Genomic DNA, 20,127 nt, shown 5'->3' with positions numbered 1-20,127 from the left:
TGCATTCAAAATTTCCTTTTTTTTTTTTTTTTAAAGGAGCAGCCACTTGTACAAGGAGCTGAATGCACAGACACAGCTGTCTGTTCATCTGTGTAATCCAGTGACAAGCTATTTGTTACAGGACACAGGAGCTGCTGTATTAAAGCTGGTGTTTTACCCAAACTTAACAAGTTACTAGTGTGACACATGTTCATGTTTTCAGAGAGATGGCTGCAAAGGGCACTGAGAGAAGAACTGTCAGAAAACTCCACACGGGGTTATGTGTAACATCCCAAAGAGCCAGGAACCCCACAGGTGCACTGGACAGCACTGTCACCTCCAACTTCTCAGATGAGAAGTGCTACAAAACATCCCAGCAAGAGAAGATGAGAAGAAAATATGAAGCCTTATTCACGTTTGGTAGGAGTATGAGACATCAAAAATCACTGCACAGCTTCATCCAAATTTATTTATTAATAAGGTAACAACATATTCAAAATTATTACAAGCCTTTACTTTACTAATCCTTCCATTACCATCTCATGTTTGACCGACCTGTCAGACTTTTGCAGTAAATGTCAGCATTTAGGTGCAGAATTAAAATAAAAGCTTAGAGAATAATTAGCAACAGGAAGTAACGGTATAAACACCATGGTAGCAAATCAGCATGACATCTACTGAGGGCTCTACGGTCACTCCCAGTCAGGCTGCTCTAGTCTCAAGCTGCAGCAAGTAAGTACAGAGAGATATAAATAATGCAGCTTACATACTTCAGTTACAAAGCAGCAAGCACAAAAGCATTTAAGATTTCATAACTGCACAGGAACGATACAGTATTTTAATCAAACAGATTAATGTCTTACCTCGTGCCTAGATTTAGACTTTCTAGGCTCAAGTCCATCTCTGGCAATGGACCAGCAAAATACCTAGTACATTAAAAGATTTCAAAATTTAGAGCCCCAAATATATTACAAAATGCTTTTATTGAAGCCTCAGTTAATGCAAGCCTCCTTTAGTTACTGTAATTTCAGTGCTCCTTTTCTTCAATTTCTTTAACCACAATACTCGAGAAGTTCCTCTGACAGGCTGACAGTTCTCACCACTCATCTCCTTGCAAACTCTGTGATTGTAGCTTAGCCAAGAAAGAAAGTGGTACACAAAACAGCAATAAATTACAGCACAGCTATCCCATTTAAACTACTTTTAAAAATAACAATAATACATAGATGCACATTGTAAACAGGTGCCTTAAAAACATGCTTCTGAGCATCTGATACCAGGATGTTTTTCCCCCAGGGTGTCTGTCCTCCTGCCTGCAATGGGACACATCGGACCCAACAGCACCGAGGAGGACATCAGCTCCTCCAGTTTCAGGTGCAAGCTTCCCCATTTAACATCGGTGCTAAAGGTACTGCTGCCGCCCTCCGTACAGGAACGGCTCAGGCCATTAGTGCCACAATGCTGCAAGACGTCCAGTGAACTCCAACACATACAATTTTGAGTCTAACAATGCTTACTCAAGACTGACTTTGGAATCAAGGCAACAAGGATCATCAAAGGCAGCCCCTCTTTTGCTTGCAAAGCCTGATCTAATGCTGGCTTGTTACTGTAATTAACACTTGCACTTTTTACCTACAACTATTTAATGCAATTGAGGGGAAAAAAAAACTACTTCCAAAAGGTCTTGATCTTACATCTAATGCTCCCGAAGCACTTGACCTAGGAGTAATCCTATGAAAACCACCATTATAGCAATCGTCACTGAGCTCAGCTAGAAAAAGTCATTTAGTGAATTGACAAAAGACATGATTCAAGGTAACCATGCAGAATAAAGCAGGGCGTACTACATGGACAGCACACGCGCACACACACGCGCCCACACACATGTATTTACAACTGCACTATTATCTGGAATACTGTTTGTTTCAAAGACACGGTGAAGCTAGCACAATATCCCTAGAGAGCAGCACAGCTTAGTCAAAGTCACGGTTTGTAAGAACCAGCGGAGCAACCAGAGTCCACACGTACAGCACGATGCCAATCCAGCTGGAAGATATCTTCACCCAGACAGACGGCCATTTGCTGGTCATTGTCTCATAAGAAGAATCCGGACTGTGAAAGAAGGAAAAGAAAAAAAGATTAATTTGCAGTTTTTGTTTCAGTATGACATACCTGTGTAGTAAGCCACTCTTCAACACTGTTTTCACATCAGATCATTTTCACTTCAGCTCCACACCTCAAAGGACCTCTCTACCCTTTTCCAGCCAGTTCACACCAATTGTAAGTTGTCACAGCAAGGTGGAAAGCAACAGCAGCCCAAAAATGTATTTAGCAAGAGAAGCTGTCAAGAAGCAGAAATAACTACAAGGAATCTCTAAACAAATCTGTGGAAAGGAAGGAATTGGACAGCATTTATAGATCCAAATAATGCATTTTACCTTGCCACAAGACAACACCTAGAATTAATAATCTTGAGATCATATTGACCCAAGCAGGGCCACAAATCAAATCCACAGCAGGACTACCTATTAAGAGTTATTTTTGAAGGGAACACCTTTCTAGTGTTGTTATTTTGATACAAATTGTCTTTTAACAAATTATTAGAGACCATAATTTATATTTTTCAGTTCTGAAGAACATCTGCACAAGCTGTTAACATAGTACAATTCACACATAATAGGACTATTTTATTGTGAGGACTTGTTTCAGGGAGCAGAAACCCCAATTTCCTTCCACCAGACCCCATCACAGAATGGCTGAGGTTGGAAGGGACCTCTGAAGGTCATCTGCTTCAACCCCCCTGCTCAAGCAGGGACACCTAAAGCCAGCTAACCAGGACTACGCCGAGATGGCTCTTGAACACCTCCAAGGATGGAGACTCCACAACCTCCCTGGGCAACCTACGTCACTGCTCAGGCACCCTTCCAATTAAAAGGCCTTTCCTGATGTTCAGAGGGAACCCCCCATGTTTCAGTTTGTGCCCACAGGTGGTGGTGGTCACTGGGCACCACTGAAGAGACCTTGGCTCTATCCTCTTTGCAATACCTCTCCCTTCAGGCATTTATATACATTGATGAGAGACCCCCTGAGCCTCCTCTTCTCCAGGCTGACCAGCCCCAGCTCCCTTAGCCTTTCCTCATATAACAGATGCTCCAGTCCCTTCACTGGACTCTCTCTAGTATGTCCAAGTCTCTCTTGCACTGGGGAGCCCAGGACTGGACCCAGCACTCCAGGTGTGGTGTCACCAGCGCTGAGTAGATGGGAAGGATCACCTCTCCCTCAACCTGCTGATATAACATATCTTGTCTCTCTTTTTTTCCAGCTGTCTCTGTACCAGACATGGGCCTGGTTGTTTACTTAGTTTTAGCTGTCACAGAATTTTAGACTCTATCCTGTTCACTTCAGCAGGACGTATTTCAGCAGTCCAGTGAATCATAAGAATTATCCTAGAAAATGTGATAGGCACTTGTCAACAAGGTTGGCTACTGCAATTTTCAAATACAATTTATTTAACATAGATCAAATTGTATACTACCCTTGAGAAGCTCCATAACACCTACATTCCTCACAGCACACAACTTACGTCTATTTGTCCAGCAAAAGACAGCATCTTGTACGCTTATTATTAGCACAATATATTATCAAACATAAATACCTGTACCAGTTGGTGAGTGTCATCATGATATACAATGATGCCAGGAAAAGCATGAAGTGAAAAAAGGAGTAGCTGTAAGTAACTCCATCCCTCTCATTATCGATGGCTCGGTGAACACCATCTCCATCATCAAGGGAGCCATCACTCCTGGGCATTCCGTCCTCTATCAGTGTTGATTCATCACTGGTCAGCATCAGCTTGTTAACTTGGCTGTTGTTGGATGTTCGGATGCTATATTTGACAGAAGAGGACAAAGTACAGTTACCCAAATAAATGCAATTCAGTATCTGAAAGTGAGAAGTAATACAAGTTAATAGGTATCTTTTTAAAAGGAATCTTACCTTGAATAGAGAACACACAGCAAAAACAAAACCAGTCCTACAATTCCTTGTGCATCCCACCACTGAACCACCTGACCTTGGGTTGGAATGGTGGTGCTGTTGTAACCAATGATGCTCAGCAAACTTGGGTTACAGCGCCTATCTGTGGGAGAAATTACATTAGAACTTGCATAAACCAAGAACAGAACAAATATTTAATAGTACATTTCCACACTGAATGCACGGCAAAAGAAAGGAACTTTGTGACCGCGACAGTCTTGAAGTCAAAAAGCTTTGAATCTAATTTTAGCCTACAGTCTCTATGAAGCAGGCAAGTGACAGTACACGGCATAAAAATCTGTCTCTCCGCACAGATAAAGGGATTTTAAACTTATATAAGATATGCATCAACTGCTTTACTGTTCCATCTCATATCATTAGATGCAACAAAATAAAAATGTTCTAAAGCTTAATGTGCAGAGATTCTACCACTAGAAAACAAGTTTGACAAACATACACCCTGTAGATGGGGCACCAGAGTCATCTCAGAGTTGGAAAAGAACGCTACAAAGTCACCTTCATATTGACAGTTCCCAACCCACAGCATCCACAGATAACAGATGAAACAGCCAAAAATAGCAGACAAACTTATTTCCCCATAGATAAGACTCATACATATGCTGTTACACAGCAGCACAGAATATTGTCCATAATTAAGAGAAAAGCACCAGAGACCAAATTAAAAACATCCAACTCAATATTTGGCAGTTTATTTTAATCACCAGAATTTCTAAATTTATTTGAGATCCTCAGCTGTTTTTGGACACAAGAAACACTGACAATATTAATACATTTTTAAAAATCCTCAATTTAGAAAAATATAATCAGTAGCATCTCAGTCACCAGGTAAGAAACTTGAAACCTGGTAGGGAGATAAACTTTCCAGACACCTTGGGAGAGTTGTGGTAATCTGCAAAAACTAAGCCTTAGAATACTGCAATCCTACAGATAATAGATAGAAATTCTTCCATACGATAACCACAGGAGCAAGTCAAAAACATGTTGTCTTTGGAAGAACTACTTCTTCAGTACATTACAGAGAGTTGTAGGGGGAGAGAACACAAACCAATGAGTCCTGCCTCTAACTTGCATGTGTTCTAGTACCCCATTCTAATACTGCTTTGCGGAAAAGTGAAGATAACTCTGAGGCAAGAGTTGATTTGCATTAAAACCAGTGTTTCTACAGAGAAAGCCCCTGAGACATTTGATGCTTCCACCCAGATGGAACAGGCAAGGAAGACTTCAGTACAGACGGCAGATTGCAGTGAGTCCCCAGACCCTGTCCTTGCAGAAAAAGGAAGTACCTGCAGAAGGTGCGCACAGCTTGATGATCTGTTGTGCAGGTGGCTGAGTTACAGAAAACCATTAAAAGGCTGCGCAGTATTAGCAGGACATCACAGAGGAGAAGGCACCTCGGACCCTAGTGACCCACAAAAGCAGGAGTCTGCTTCAGTCCCCACCCTCCAGCATCACAACCATAAACAGATATGAAGCTTTAACAGCTGCTGACACCCAAGAGCAAGGTCTGCAAGCAGCACACAGTGGACACCACAAAGAGACGATGAGTGCTAGTAGTGGGTGACTCTGTTAAAGGGCACTGAGGTGCCCATCTGCCGACCTGACTGGGAGTCACGAGAGATACGCTGCCTTTCAGGAGCTAAGGTCCCAGATACTGCCGAGAGGGTGCCACAACTTGTCAAGAGCATGGACTACTGTCCATTGCTGCTCTTTCATGTGGGCACAAGTGACACCACAAAGAGCAACCAAAAGAGAAGTGTCCCAGAGATGGAAAAGTGGACAAATACCCATTGAGAACTACCAGGGCATTGCAAGGGCACGCAGAGATGCAGTTAGTAAATCAAAAGTTCGGCTCAAATTGAAACTGGCCAGAAATGTCAAAAACTACAAGAAAGGGTTCTTCAGGTACATAAACAGCAATCAGAAACAGAAGGAAAATACTGGCCCGCTGTTAAACAGGAGAGCTGAATTAGTCACCAACAATGCTGAAAAGGCAGAGGTTCTCAATACTTTTTCTTCACCTCCATCTTTACCAGCACTGTTGGGGCCCAGGCCTTGGGAACAATGATCCAGGTTGATAAAAACACAGACCCACTGCCAGTGAAGGAAGAGTTGGTATGTAAACTATTACAGGTGCTTGACTCCTACAAATCAACGGGCTGTGACAATATCCACCCCAGAGTGTTAAGAGAGATGGCTGACACTGTTGCAAGGCTGCTCTCCATAATCTTTCAGAAGTCAGGGAGACTGGGGGACATCTCAGAAGACTGGAAGAAGGCTAATGTCACCCCCAACTACAAGAAGAGCTTAAAGGAAGATCCAGGAAGTTATAGGCCCATCAGTCTTACTTCAGTCCCTGGAAAAGTTATGGAACAAATCCTCCTGGGGGCTATCACAAATCAAGTAAGGCACATGATTGGGAAAAGCCAGCACAAATTCACCAAGGGTAAATCGTGCTTGACAAACTCGATGGCCTTTTACAACAAAGTAACCTGCTTGGTTGATGTGGGGCAAGTGGTGGACATTGTCTACCTGGATTCCTCCAAGGCTTCTGACACAGTTCGCCACAGCCTCCTCCTAAAGAAACCGATGCATTACGTCTAGACAAGCGATTTGCGATGTGGGTGGGGAACTGGCTGACAGGCCTCACCCAGAGGGTGGTGGTAAATTGCTCCTTTTAAAACTAGCAACCCGCCACACCTGGGGTTCCCAGGGATCGATGCTAGGCCCAAGGCTGTTTAGTATCTTCGTAAGTGATCTGGATGATGGGATCAAGTGTACCCTGAGGAAGTTGGCTGATGACACCAACCTGAGCAGGGAAGCAGACACTTCAGGAGAGCCACCCTGCAGGAAGACCCAGATAGGCTGGAAGAGTGGGCTAACAAGAACCTTATGAAGTTCAACAAGGACAAGTATAAGGTCTTGCACCTGGGAAAATATAATCCAGGAGTGCAGCACAGGCTGGGATCTCCCTGGCTGGGGAGCAGCTCTGTGGAAAGGGACCCGGGGGTCCTGGTGGACAAGCAGCTCAATAGGAGTGAACAGTGTGCTACTGTGGCAATGAAACCCAACAGGATGCTGGGTTGCATCAACAAGGGCATTGCCACCAAAATATAAAGAAGTCATTATCCCACTCTACTCAGCACTTGTCAGGCCACACCTGGAACACTGTGTCCAGTTTTGGTCCCTGCTATACAACAAAGATGTGGACTGGCTGGAGATGGAGAGGGTCCAGAGAAGGGCCACAAAGATGATCAAAGGACTGGGGAGCCTGCCATATGAGGAAAGGCTGAGAGAATTAGTTTTATTCAGCCTCAAGAAGAGAGGACTTAGGGGAGATCTTATCACTTCGTTCCAGTATTTAAAGGGTGGCTACAAAGAAGATGGAGACTGCCTTTTTACAAGGAGTCGCATGGAAAAGACAAGGGGTAATGGATACAAGTTACTCCTGGGGAGATTCTCATTGGGCACAAGAGGAAAATTTTTCACAACGAGAACAATCAACCATTGGAGTAATCTCCCCAGGGAAGTGGTGGATTCCTCATCATTGGACACTTTTAAGATTCAGCTGGACAGGGTGTTGTGCCATCTTGTCTAAACCGTTCTTTTGCCAAGAAAGGTTGGACCAGATGATCCTTGAGGTCCCTTCCAACCTGGCGTTCTATGATTCTATGAATTTACTGCTGAACTGGTTACCCAAAAAGCCATATAATGCTACTACGCTTACCTGGTTCATTGGTCATAGCTGACCAAGTCAAATACATTGTATAAACTGTGATCACAGAAGACTGCAGCAAACCAGATCTTGGCTGAGATTCCTATATGAAGAAGTCATGAAATAGCAAAGTTAGGCAATTAAAAGATCTCAGGCATGATTATATTACAGGTTTCTGGGACTGACAATACAGAAAAAACAAAAGATAACAGAATTAAAAGTATACCTGAATCCTTGGCAGAATCGACATTACAGAAGCACCAATACACAGCAGCATATTAACACTGATGAATGTCTTGTTTTCAGAACAACCTTCTGGATGAGTGTAATAAACGTAAAACAAGACAATAGCTACTAGAGACAGCAGATAATTGACAGCTGTAGCTGACAGCAGAGCTGTGAAAAGACACAAAGTTAAACTGGTTAATAATGGAGATTATTAAAATTGAAGTAATATTGCATGATTATCAGGTTTCATATACAGTATACAGTAACAGAATTAGAGAGCAGCTCTGGGCACTGAAATGTAAAGGAAATAAGTTCCACTCAATACCCTGTTAAAAAGAAAGAATGCAATAAATGGGAAGCCTGAAGCCACACTTGATTCTCCAGTGCTCTAACAGCAACCAAGAAGTGCAAGTATCAGGGAATACAATCACACTACATACACTTTGCCTAAAAGCTTAAGAAAGAAACTGAAAGACTACTTGTCCAATAGAAAGAAAAACAAAATTTTCTTTCCAAATTCCATCTCATTAAAAACATTAAAGAGTGAAGTGGCCATTGCACAAAGACAGGCTGTGCTGTCTTTTGAAAAACCTAAACTATCACATCTGAAATGCTTTATTAAAATTAACGTATCATTTCTCCAGTGAGATGACTTGTACTCTCCTTCACTATCCTGGCCTTTCCCTCAGCATATAACTTCAAAGAAGGATCGACTGGCAGACAGAAGGAAAAAACAATTATTTGATATGCTTATGCTCAACATGAAGCAGAAGCAGGCTAGCTCATTTTTAATCAGCACGAAGGTGTAACGAAGCCTGTCGCTGAAAAAAAACAACAAAACCCCAAACAACCCAAAACCTACAATTACCACTGCTTTGCTACCATAAGCTGATGGCCTATTCCAAGGGATCAGACATTATTACTCAGAGGCTGCTGCCCCCTTTCCTGACCCCTCTTATTTAACCTGATATCAAAACCACAGACGATGGAGCTGAACTACACCATCTGAGAAAAATGATACTTAGGCACAAAGCAGCCCTTCTGTACTCTGATAAAATGCATTATTCACTGAATAACATATTTAACCTAATGTACAATGAAATTTAAAACTTGATTGTAGTACAGTCCTTTACCTGCATACCAGCACCTTGAGTTTCCTTCCTCCATTTTTTCAACCCAAGATTCATTCCAGGAATGGGCAAAGTCAATAAGCAAGACCAGCTGAATAAGAATAAAGCAGAATGCTCCAGCCATACCTACATAAAACCACACTAAAAGAGAAATAAAACAAAACCAGTTCAGAACCATAGATAATTTACCACCATGTCCCTAAACACAGAAAAGTGCTATAGTTACACAGCTACAATAAAAACTAAGACATCAGCATGCATTCAGTTTTGTTTTAAAACCAGTTATGATTGCACCATGATACAGTGGAAGACAATATTCCCTTACCAGTTGTAAATGGTCCCTCTGGTATGAAAAAAGCTCCAACACTAATTGCAACTGCTGTTGCAAATTTAAAGAACCAGAATCTAAAGAGAAATTAAAAAAAAAAAAAAAAAAGTCAGGCAACTGCTAAGTCTGATCTAATTCACAAAAACTCAAAGTACGCTAAATGCACATCCTTAAGAGTTGGGTTAATTCACTCGTTCTTAACTTGCTTCTTTTGAAGTAGGATACAAATTATTTTATCTGCCCAAGATTTTTATTCTCCAGAAAGTTATGCTTAAACTGTGCTAGACTGACAGAGTTTGACACATTTCCCAGAGATATCCCATTGATGTATTACAAATGAAGCAGGGGTGGAATATAATCATGAGTTTTTTTTAGTTTTGGGATCGTTTGGGGTTTTTTTTGTTTTTGTTTTTTTTTAAGGTTTTTTAACTACAGCAGTGAGATTATTGAACTGTCTGCATATCAGAAAAATGTATAAAAAAAATCCCTTATCTGTTTTTAATATTAAAACCAAAAAAAGGCAGAAGATCTGATTGGTGCCTACCAATCAGAAAACATTATGCTGGAGTTCCCTACCAGTCTTGATTCATTTCTTAAAGGAGAGAGATGTCCAAAAGGCTGGGTTCTTCCCACCTACATTCAGATTCTTTAGGCCTACATCTGATGAGGCTTTATCGCAACAACAAAAGCAAAGGATTTATCCTTCACATAAAAGGAAATCAAATTCTAAGTCCCTGTTCCAGTGCAGCAGAATTGGATGTTTTTTCCCCACTAAAAGATGTGCACTCATGGACAAACAAAACACATCAGATCTTTTCTAGAAAGCAGACAAGGAAACACCTTCCAAAGATTCACCTACCTCACCCCAAATATAAACTGTGTACAAATATACCCTGCATAGGGAATTTCAAATCAACAGAACTACAAGAAGGTGAAGACTTTTTCTGATCAGAGTAACAGGCAGCTCCAAATATAGGAGCGTATACTTCAAAACTGAATATAGCACAAAGACGTGTACCACACCCCCACAATGTCAAACACTTGCACAGTTTTCAAGTTTTCTATCCCTTCCCGCCCCCCCCCCCCCCCCCCTTACTTTGAACAAGTTTAGTCTTCTGGCCGTTACAATCAGGTAATAGTGACCAGAGGAACAGAGTTCCTGTCCACACAGAATATGTGAGATGACAGAAGTGCAGAATATGGGAAAAATGGACTAATTCACTGGGATACAAAGAAATTACTAAACCCAGTTTGAAAGCTGAATCAACTTATAACATTTACGGTGTAATACATACCCCACTAAAACTAGTTTTTGAATCCACATGTGGGATTTTAATTTCTCCATTACAGAAATAAGAACAGGTTCAAGCTTGTATAAATTTCAACACTAAGTCCAGGCTTTAAGGGATCTTAAGTCTACCCATATAACATGCATTACAGCCAAAACCAATACTTATCAGAAGTAACACCTACAATTGCTATGCATTCTGTGCAAGCCAGCAACAATCCTGTGAATACATTATAGCTTATTTTTTATATTACCATTAACCTGAGGCAATAAACCATTTGACTGCTGTTACAAAAGCAAAGAACATGAACATTGGCACTGGACCACATTACTGGGCTTAACTTGCATGCAAGTATGAAAAAATTAGTACATATACATTTGAAAAACTAGTATTCTAAGTATTTCAAATCACTGACAGAAAGATTACATTGCAAAGTATTACTGAAGATACATACAAGTTCAAAAATCAAAAGCCATGGTTTTCATAAAGCTACCCGTAACGCATACTATTGAAGCAACTAGTGAAGCACATAAGTGTTGGAAGTAACATTATTAAATATTTTACCAGTAATAGTTAATGAGTGCCATTTTTCCTTTTAACATAGCACTGACACTAGATTGTCTAAGAAAGGTAAACTGCTATAGGTTGCATAAATAGTACCAAAATTTGGAGAGCACAACTCCAGATAAGGGTATCAAGAAGATCCCAAACACTTAAGATGCAGTTTTAGGTAGAGATACCACATCATGTAAAAGGTGCCTTTTATTGTAAAAAACACAAAGTGTTGACATAGAATGCACCTAAAGCATTTTCTTGCTTGTAACAAGTATGCTCTCCTGATCAAAGCACAGCAGGGGGAAAGACTGAACTGAATTACTGCTGTTAATGCATCTTAGTACTGTGCCTGGCCTCATTTTCTTTAGACAGAAACAAACAAAAAAATAAACAAAGCAATATTCTGCGCAGTTTCAATTATTTTATTTTCCCCTACAGAAATAATTTGAAGTTTTTCCTCATTTTATGTTAGAAATGTTTAATCTTATACTGAATGTAAAATGACTTCATTTTTATAGCTTACCTGTTAATAGCTTCCCTTAAAGATAAACACCTTGAAAAAGCAGCAGCCTAAGCAATCACTGGGACCACCAAGAATACTAGGCACCACAGATGTTTTTATGCTTCTTAGCGCCGTGCCCTAGTATAAAAATTTGCATCTCCCTAGTTCAAGAAGCTACATTTCACGTAAGCTAAGCCTGGATGAAAACTACCACTTGTGTCAACCCACAAGCTGAAATTCCACTACTGTCTTCCATCTGAAAACCCTAAAATGTAAAAATACAAAAGAAATTTATTGGGAAGTTCAGAAACTAAATACATAACTCGCTCTTCTTTATGCAGAGGGGAAGACTGAAGACCAAGCAGAGGAGGAAGAGATATGTTATATATCTATGTGTGTGTGGGCATATACATATATAACTGTTATTATCTTGAAAATAAAACTGTTTGGCAAAGAGCAAGCACTTACAAACATCAAAGTCAGGAGGAATATAATTCCTAGAGGACAGATGAGGCTTTTTCATCTTTCTGTTTGCTGAAAACATCTCAGTGGAATTAAGCTTAGTACCATTATTTATCTCTGAATTTTGTCATCTTTGGACAGAAGAAGAATCTCTAATCCACTGCCATAATTCAGGCTCTGAAAAGTGACAGCCATGTGTATCTTCTCCTCTTATAAAAATTAATCTGCCGTGTCTAAGAACTCTAATATCATTGAATGCCCTCTACTGCAACAACACTCCTCTAGCTACTATCAAATTCTTTCTTTGCGGAACAGTGAATTTGACCAGCATGCTCAGTACAGGCTTTACTTTCATTGTAGGTGCATCTCATATGCACACATCACCCGTCTCAGTTCTCAGTTCTATATCTTACCCATTGTGCACTGCTGCTCTTGGGTCGTTGCTGCTTTTTACTTTGATCATCAATAAGGAGAAGAGCAGGAAGAACATGGCCATACCAAAGCACACACGGTACACAGCTTTGTAACCAACTAGTACATCGCAATTCACATGGCCGTGCACACCAGGAATAGTCGTCCCCATCCCTCCATCACAAAATCCAGGAATCTGTGATAAATACAAGATACTTCAGTGATCTGTAAAAGGCCTCCTATGAGTAAATACGTATTAGCAATTTATTAATATACAACTCATGAATATTATAATATTATGCAACTATTATTATTGCTAGAAAATATGATACTGAAAGGTTATATTGTTAGTTACAGTCTAACCAAAATATTAAACATATTCAAGGAAAAAAATCCCACATAGGCAAATTCTAAACAAAACAACAACAAAAAAAATCTTTAACAGTGGTGGGTTGGTTTGGGCTTGTTTTTTTTGGATTTTTTTGTTACTAGCAATTTCAGAACTTCATACAACTAATACACTGTAAAATCCTATAAGCATTTCCTAATATCCTTAGTGTAATATATGCTTCTGTCTTTACTGAAAAGTATTTTTGTTATGTGTCGGCAGACTAGTACAGCACAACGAAACTAGAAGATACCTTAGACTGTGGTTATTTTTTATTATTTTATTAACAGCAATCAAAATTAATCAAATGCCACAAATACAAGCATATCAAAATTTAATTTAAAACAACATATAATATTTTTGCTTGATACAAATTTTTATCTTTTCTGCTCTGACCTATTAAAGAAGAGCTATAAAAGCAATATTTCTAAACAGTGCTTTTCACCTAAGCAGTGACTCTCCCACAAGTTCTTTGCTTATTTGATCTGCAATCAAATTAATGGTGACTGTGAAACACAGGTGGCAGCAAAATTATGTATCTCCAAATAAAACCCATGCTTTCAAGATGTTGTTTACAATTATCCCTGACATTTGTTCTACCCAACATGTTAGCAAAGAAGTAACCTGACCTTCTTCAGCTGCTCTTCCATGCCTGGTATTAACATCACACAGGCAACGCTCACACCAAGAAGTAAAAAGAATGCATAAATCAGCCGAGTTATGGTGGAGTTGTTTCCACTGGGGCAGCATCTGCAGAGCAGGCATGGGGCACTTCCACATAAGCACGGTATCTGACAGAGAGACAGAACATAAACCAAATTCTTTAAGAAGTTTCGCATTACCAGATTTCAATATTTAATCAGGCTGTGTTAGATCATCAGAAGTTATGATGGAAAATGGCTCATCCTATGCATTTCATCACTAGTGCGGATTAAGTTGCTTCAACATGTTACAGAGCGCCCTAACAAACTTGGCTTCCTAATGCACCACCATAGAGTGAAATTAGTGCTATGTCAGAAGTAATCATTTATCCATTCAGAGGAAATAAAGATTGGATTCAGGCTTATTTGTTCTCTTGAATTCTATTTCATTTCAGCTAAATGAGATGCAAGGATTGCTTTTAGTTAACGACTACATCCTCCCTTCCACAGCTGCAGAGATTAAACAAATACACCACAGGAAAAAAAAATTGAGTGCAACTGGAATCTAGGTACACTTTCAGTGTCTGGCAGAGTAGGGCCACAAACATCACCAGGGCCATCAACATTAATGAAGCATAAACAATAGGTACAATAGCCTAAAGCTTAGGTTGCAAATTATTGCATATTTAGCAACTAACTCATGTATCACATAATTCTCCCTCAGTTGGCAAAATTAACTTATGCCATGTAGAAAGTTACAAACCGCAAGAACAAAGCAAACACACAGAACACGTATCATCTTCACTACCAAATATCAATGGCAAGAGTGAATAGGAACACTGTACAGTTGTAATACGACAAGGGAAAAAATTAGGACATGTTACCTGTATTCAACTCTTAAAACAGAAAATGGTGGGAAGAAGAAAAGTGAGCAGATAGTGCTACTTCACAGGGGCAGGGGCGGGGGGAAGAAGAACTAACTTCATCCCATTGCAATTTTCTGCCACTTGCTGAGTGACAATTCAGGAAGGAAAAGGGCAAGATTCCACAAGTAAACATAAGCAAAGAGACAAAAGGTACAATCAAAAATCTTTGAGGGTTGCATTTATCTTTCTATTTAAAAATAAAATATTTTGCCTAGAAGACAATATCCCAGAGAACAGTTAACAGCTAAGTTTTAGAGGCCACGTATTTTTCAGCTAAAGTAAAGTTACTAAGTGAGCGCTGCCCCATCTGAGCTACAACAGACTGTGCAACCTCTGACAAAGATAGTGAAGGGTGGTAAAACCCATCTTCCCCCCACAGCACACACACAAGGACACCACAGATGTGAATCACAAATACACATAAGAACATGACTAGTTACACAGCCACATGACCAGTGCATGTCAGTCATCCAGTATGACTGCCTTGTGTCAGAGAGAGCTGTTAGAAGTTTAGTCATATGACAAACAAAAATGCCAGCAGGCTGACACTACAAGGAAGGCCCTGGGGCTGGCAGGGAAGAGCAGACAGACTGCCACAGCGCTCTCCTGAGAAGGCCTCAGGAAAAGGCTCAGATTATCTGTTCTTACAGGTTTAACCAGACCCACACACTGGACCCACAAACAGGGGCTTTTAAATAGTTTCCTTGTATTCTTTTTTTGTAATTGTGTTCCTTTACAAGGATGGAGGAGCCAAGAATTTTCACTCCACTATGCTACAGAATCATTTCTAAATTAGCAAACTTCACTATTAAATTTGTCTTGCTAAAAAAGTGAAATTAGGTACATTCTCATTATAACTGTTTCAGTATGTAAAAGATACTATTTGCCCTTTTCTACCTCCTCCTCCACTCAGTATCATTATAGTACAGAGAGTATGAAGATATTGATTCCATGAGAGGTTTCATCTCAATGTAAGAAATTTTTTACAGTGAGAACAATCAGTCACTGGAACAATCTACCTAAGGACAGGGTAGAGTCCCCATCACTGGAGGTTTTCAAGATGCAAATGGACAGGGTGCTAGATCATCTCATCTAGGCTCCCTTTCCCACAAAAGGTCAGACCTGCTGATCCTTCGAGGCTGTTCTATGACTGCAAGCAACTATAGTAGGGGCATCTATGCTTAGTAAGCAGGAAATGTATGGCAAATATTGACTTAGGATCCATCAGGATTTTATAGTACTAATCTATTACATTATTTCATAAACACACACAAACAACCTTTCTAGTGAAGAATATTTCTAGTCACTGTTCAAAAAAAATTACTTTCTTGAACTAATTCTATCTACATTGGTATTTTTAAAGACACTTGATTAAAAGGTTGAATCTGGCTGAGTAGAACATAAGCCTAGGCTCATTTGCTGCAGAAAATTTGGTGCAAGGACCATCTGGCATAAAAGTCACCAGTGTTAAATTGTTCGTTAAATACCTAAGCAATTCAAGCACCTTCCTCCTGAGTGTGTCAAGGGGAACACATAGGAATGCATATTTCTGGAGACAGGGCAGGGTTGCAGTGGCTGAAATAAAGATGACTGTCTTCCCCTCACTGGGAAACAATGTGCCTCAAACGAGGCAGTATAGCTCATTTAAGTGTCTGAGCTCAAACACCAGCTTTTAAAACATTTTGCCCCCAAAGAGCTCATCCTTACAAGCTGTGATCATGCACATCTCTGAACAAGAGACCTGTTGATACTGTTTATACAAGTTGGCTACTTCTACAAGGAATCACACTACAATCCAAGTACCTCTTTCTTTTAGCAAGACAGAATAAAATATGTAACATTCCAACAAAATAATATTATTGTACTATTGGCAAAAACACTTCTAACAAGTAACAGACTTCAAAAACAACAGAGAGCCAAAGAACATTTGACCCATGAAATAGAGTTTATCAGCAGAGGAGACATGGACAATTTGTGTCACTTACTTGCTTCCTAAATTCAGAGCATGCCTCCTACAAAAAAAAAGTACTACAGTACAAACAGATACTACTACACAGATCAAAACGTAATATTAACTCGCCAGGTGAAGCCCAGCTTAGTCAGAGACTTAGACAGAGTTATTCCACAGTTAGTTTAGAGCTTGCTTTCTTAAGGAAGCTTCAACAACAGTTACTAAGTCACGACTGCATAAACCTACTGCCATCCAGTAACATTTGGACTTACCAACCAACTCGCATCCCAGCACATTTTTCAGAAAAACAAGCAGCTCAGTGGTGTTCACTGAGGCCAAATAAGAAAAGATGACCCACACACCTATTCTGGGAGCAGCCAGCTGGGCAGACAAGTTAATTCATGCCTGCTAAACCAGTCACTTTGTTCTCTAGGGCAGTGGAAATTGCAGGAGGAACACCAGTAAGATGAATATTGCGGGAGAGCGAAGGAGAGAAAATCCCCAAAAATGACTGAAAGTCAAATATTACTGCCCCTGATGCACACAGAACAAGTTTTTAATATCAAACGTAATCTTCTTACTGGTATAATGACTAAATTATTATATACTGAATTAAGTATTTGCAAAAACACTAAGCCCCTCACTGGCCTAGTCAGGTTTTAGCTACATCATCCCTACTCATATGCTTAAAGGAACTGATTCAATCACAATCTCTGCCTTGACAGAGAATATTTAAGTGAGGGAAGCAGCAGCTCCGCTATTTCGGAGAACAGTGCGATAGAGGCAAGACCCAGCAGAGTGAAAATGGCACTGCCTGCCCAATCTAGGTTGTCGGGATCAGAAGAATTTTGGTATGATGACGGTGCTCTTAAGGCCTTCTCCCCCATCCCACCCCCCACCTCTGACAGGCTCATTCTTTGCTCTTAAAAATGCTAAACTGAAACACTGCCTGATCAGTGCACAGTAGGGCAGAGCTACAACCAGCAATAACACCACACAAAAAAATCCAGAAGAAATAAAGGTACGAGGCAAGGTCAGGTACCCATGGCATCACTGCACAGCACAACATGTGGCCTTGCTGAGAAGCTACACAGCTGAAGCAGTGCCGGCAGCAGCGTTTTCCCAGACAAAAGAGAAGTTTTTCTGGCCATGGCATAGTCCGCACTAGCACAAATGCTGCTATAACTGGTTTCCCTGCTACCTCACCCTCACAGTTTGTTTCTCTTTCAGAGCCACAAATGGTGTGTATCCTGACCTCCTTAGAGATCATCGCAGATTTCTCCTATAGGAACTATGGTATGGGCTTTAAATGCTGATTAGCTATTGTTTTCTAAGTGGAAAGAAAATCAACATTTTAAAACCACGGGGGGGGGGGGGGGGGGAAGAGGCACCCCATGCACCACCATACAGAAAATCCCCCTGATCTGTTTTGGGCACTTTAAAGCAAGGGATGGGGGTATGGGGGTTAGTTATCCACAGTAAATCTGACTTAATCAAGATTATATACTCATGTATATCATTTTATCTAAAAGATTATTAGCTGAATTTCTCTGTACAGAAAAAAACACTCAAAACCAAGAGCAAATATACAGGGATTCTTCGTGCACTACAAACACCAGCTACTTATCAGAAAGGCTATTTATACACTTCAAAATGCAGTATATATTAACTCAAGTATTTAAATTAAAACCCATAGTTATACTGTCGCTTAGTATTTGACAATAATTAAAAATGTTAATGTTAACTATATTCAGCTAATCCATTAAGTAGTGTTTAAAGTGTTAATAAAAGCAAAATAAACACCGACAGTACTTACTTAACAGGATATTATCAGTGTTCTAGTCGCTTATTTACATGCATATCAGTCTGGAATCTTAGCTCATACAAATTGACCAATTCTAGGATTATTTCACAGAATTTGTACAGGAGATTAAGGAGTTAAGTATCATCTCTAATTAAATACCACTACGGGAACCAAAGGTCATATATATTGATAGCACAAAAAAAAGGAGCTTGAATAAATACGGGGTTTTGTTAGACCACTACGTTCTGTGTATGAACTGTTTAAATATAGGCAATTTCCTTTAATCCGAATATGGTACAATGCTTTTGGTATAGGAAATTCAGATTTTCACAATCCTGCTGACATTTTTAAGACAAATGTCTGAAGTGTCACAATCCACCTGACTGTGTCTATTTGCATAGGGACTAGACTTGGAAAGATTAATCACTTAAGGATAAGACAGCAACACCTCAACTGAGGACCGCCATACAGGATCTCTACCGACTTCTGGGTTTTTATGCCTAGTGCTAATAGTTTTAAAACCATCTCAAACTATCGTTTCGCATTAAGAAAACCACCTGACGTTGCTCAGCATGGTGGTGACACATCACCACAGACACTGCAGAGAGAAAACGATGCCTCGATAAGACAAAGATGCTACAAAGGGTGGAGCTGCTCAAGACAAAGCCGTAAGAAAGAGAAATTAAATACAATCATTAGCATCAGGGAAACACGCGAGTTTTACTTTTCCCGAAAGAAACGCCGAACTTCATAACCATTTAATTAGATTTTAAATCCTTTACAAATTTGGGGAGGGGGAATTTCAGCGGACACAGCAACGCCTCCCCCGCAGTAACGCGGATTAGGCAGCGACCAGCAGCGCGACAGGCCAGCCTGTCTGATTAATTAGGAAGCTCCCCCTCGCCCCAGCAGAACGGCTTCGGCGGATTCCTGGGGACCGCCGCAGAAGCCCGGGGAGGAGGGGGGGGCACCACCGCGGGGGCGCTCCCCAGGGCCCGCCTCCCCCAGCCCGCCAGGGAGAGAGCCCGGCAGAGCCCAGCCCCGGAGGAGCGGGGGCGGCGGCCGCTCGGGGCGGAGAAAGCCTGGGTGGGAGCGGGGAGGGGGCCTGCAACCTCCCCGCGCTTGAGGAGGCGGGAAGGCAGCGCCACAGACGCCCCCGCTCCGGTGAGACAAAGGCCCCGGGAGGCGACGGGCGAGGCCCGGGGGGGGGGGGGGGGGAAGCGGGAAGCACCGGCTGCGGGCCTGCGACGGGCAAGGAGGGACAGGGAACCACCGCACCCGCCCGCCCCCATCTTACCCAGCTCGCCATGGAGCAGAGGCCCAGGACGCCGCCCATGGTCCGCGGTGGGCTCCGGCTCCGGCTCCCGCTCCGGTTCCTCAAAGATGGAAGCGCCGCGGCCGCCCGACGAGGTTGTTTACTGCTCCCAACGGCGCTTCCGGCTGTTGTAACGGCAGCGGCCAACGTCACTTCCGGAGGGAGTCAGAGGGCGGTGCGGCGGTGGATGGGGAGCGGCTGGAACCCTCTGAGCTGGGCCCGGGGTCTTCGGCCCGGGACTTGTGACTGGAGAAGGAGCCGGTCTGCCCGGAGCGGCCCAGTACCGAGCGGGGGGGGGGGGGAGCGGCAGCCCCCACGTACCGCTGCGGGGGGCGGCTGGCCTGGGCCGGCGGGGGCGGCCTCGCTGATCACAGCCCACCCCCGAGCCGCCGGAATGGCGGCCGCCACCTCGCGTTATGGTCGCCTGCCCTGATGTGTTGAAAGGATATA

The 20,127-nt window shown here is 41.7% G+C and overlaps 1 protein-coding gene across 1 annotated transcript; it reads right to left on the bottom strand.

Moving 5' to 3' along the window:
* Positions 1 to 434: 434 nt before the first annotated feature.
* Positions 435 to 19,785, bottom strand: SERINC1 (serine incorporator 1). The gene is made up of 10 exons (XM_082480521.1): positions 19,660 to 19,785; positions 13,670 to 13,831; positions 12,655 to 12,848; positions 9,431 to 9,510; positions 9,109 to 9,246; positions 7,974 to 8,143; positions 7,760 to 7,850; positions 3,976 to 4,117; positions 3,635 to 3,865; positions 435 to 2,091 (listed from the first exon to the last, which is right to left on the bottom strand). The coding sequence occupies exons 1-10, from the start codon at positions 19,696 to 19,698 to the stop codon at positions 1,953 to 1,955; spliced, it is 1,386 nt and encodes a 461-aa protein (XP_082336647.1). The 5' UTR covers positions 19,699 to 19,785; the 3' UTR covers positions 435 to 1,952.
* Positions 19,786 to 20,127: the final 342 nt, after the last annotated feature.

This window comes from Vanellus vanellus (genome assembly GCF_965231255.1).
Source record: "Vanellus vanellus genome assembly, chromosome: 3".
Classification (NCBI taxonomy): domain Eukaryota; kingdom Metazoa; phylum Chordata; class Aves; order Charadriiformes; family Charadriidae; genus Vanellus; species Vanellus vanellus.
Note: the sequence above shows the minus strand (reverse complement) of the source record. Positions and strands in the feature narration are given on the sequence as shown.

Excerpts from the sequence above, each read along its gene's own strand:
- SERINC1 (XM_082480521.1), bottom strand. The coding sequence starts at position 19,698 with ATGGGCGGCGTCCTGGGCCTCTGCTCCATGGCGAGCTGG. Across the intron at positions 7,851-7,973 it reads CGATTCTGCCAAGGATTCAG|GAATCTCAGCCAAGATCTGG; the intron begins GTATACTTTTAA and ends TTCTTCATATAG. Across the intron at positions 2,092-3,634 it reads ACACTCACCAACTGGTACAG|TCCGGATTCTTCTTATGAGA; the intron begins GTATTTATGTTT and ends CTTCTTTCACAG.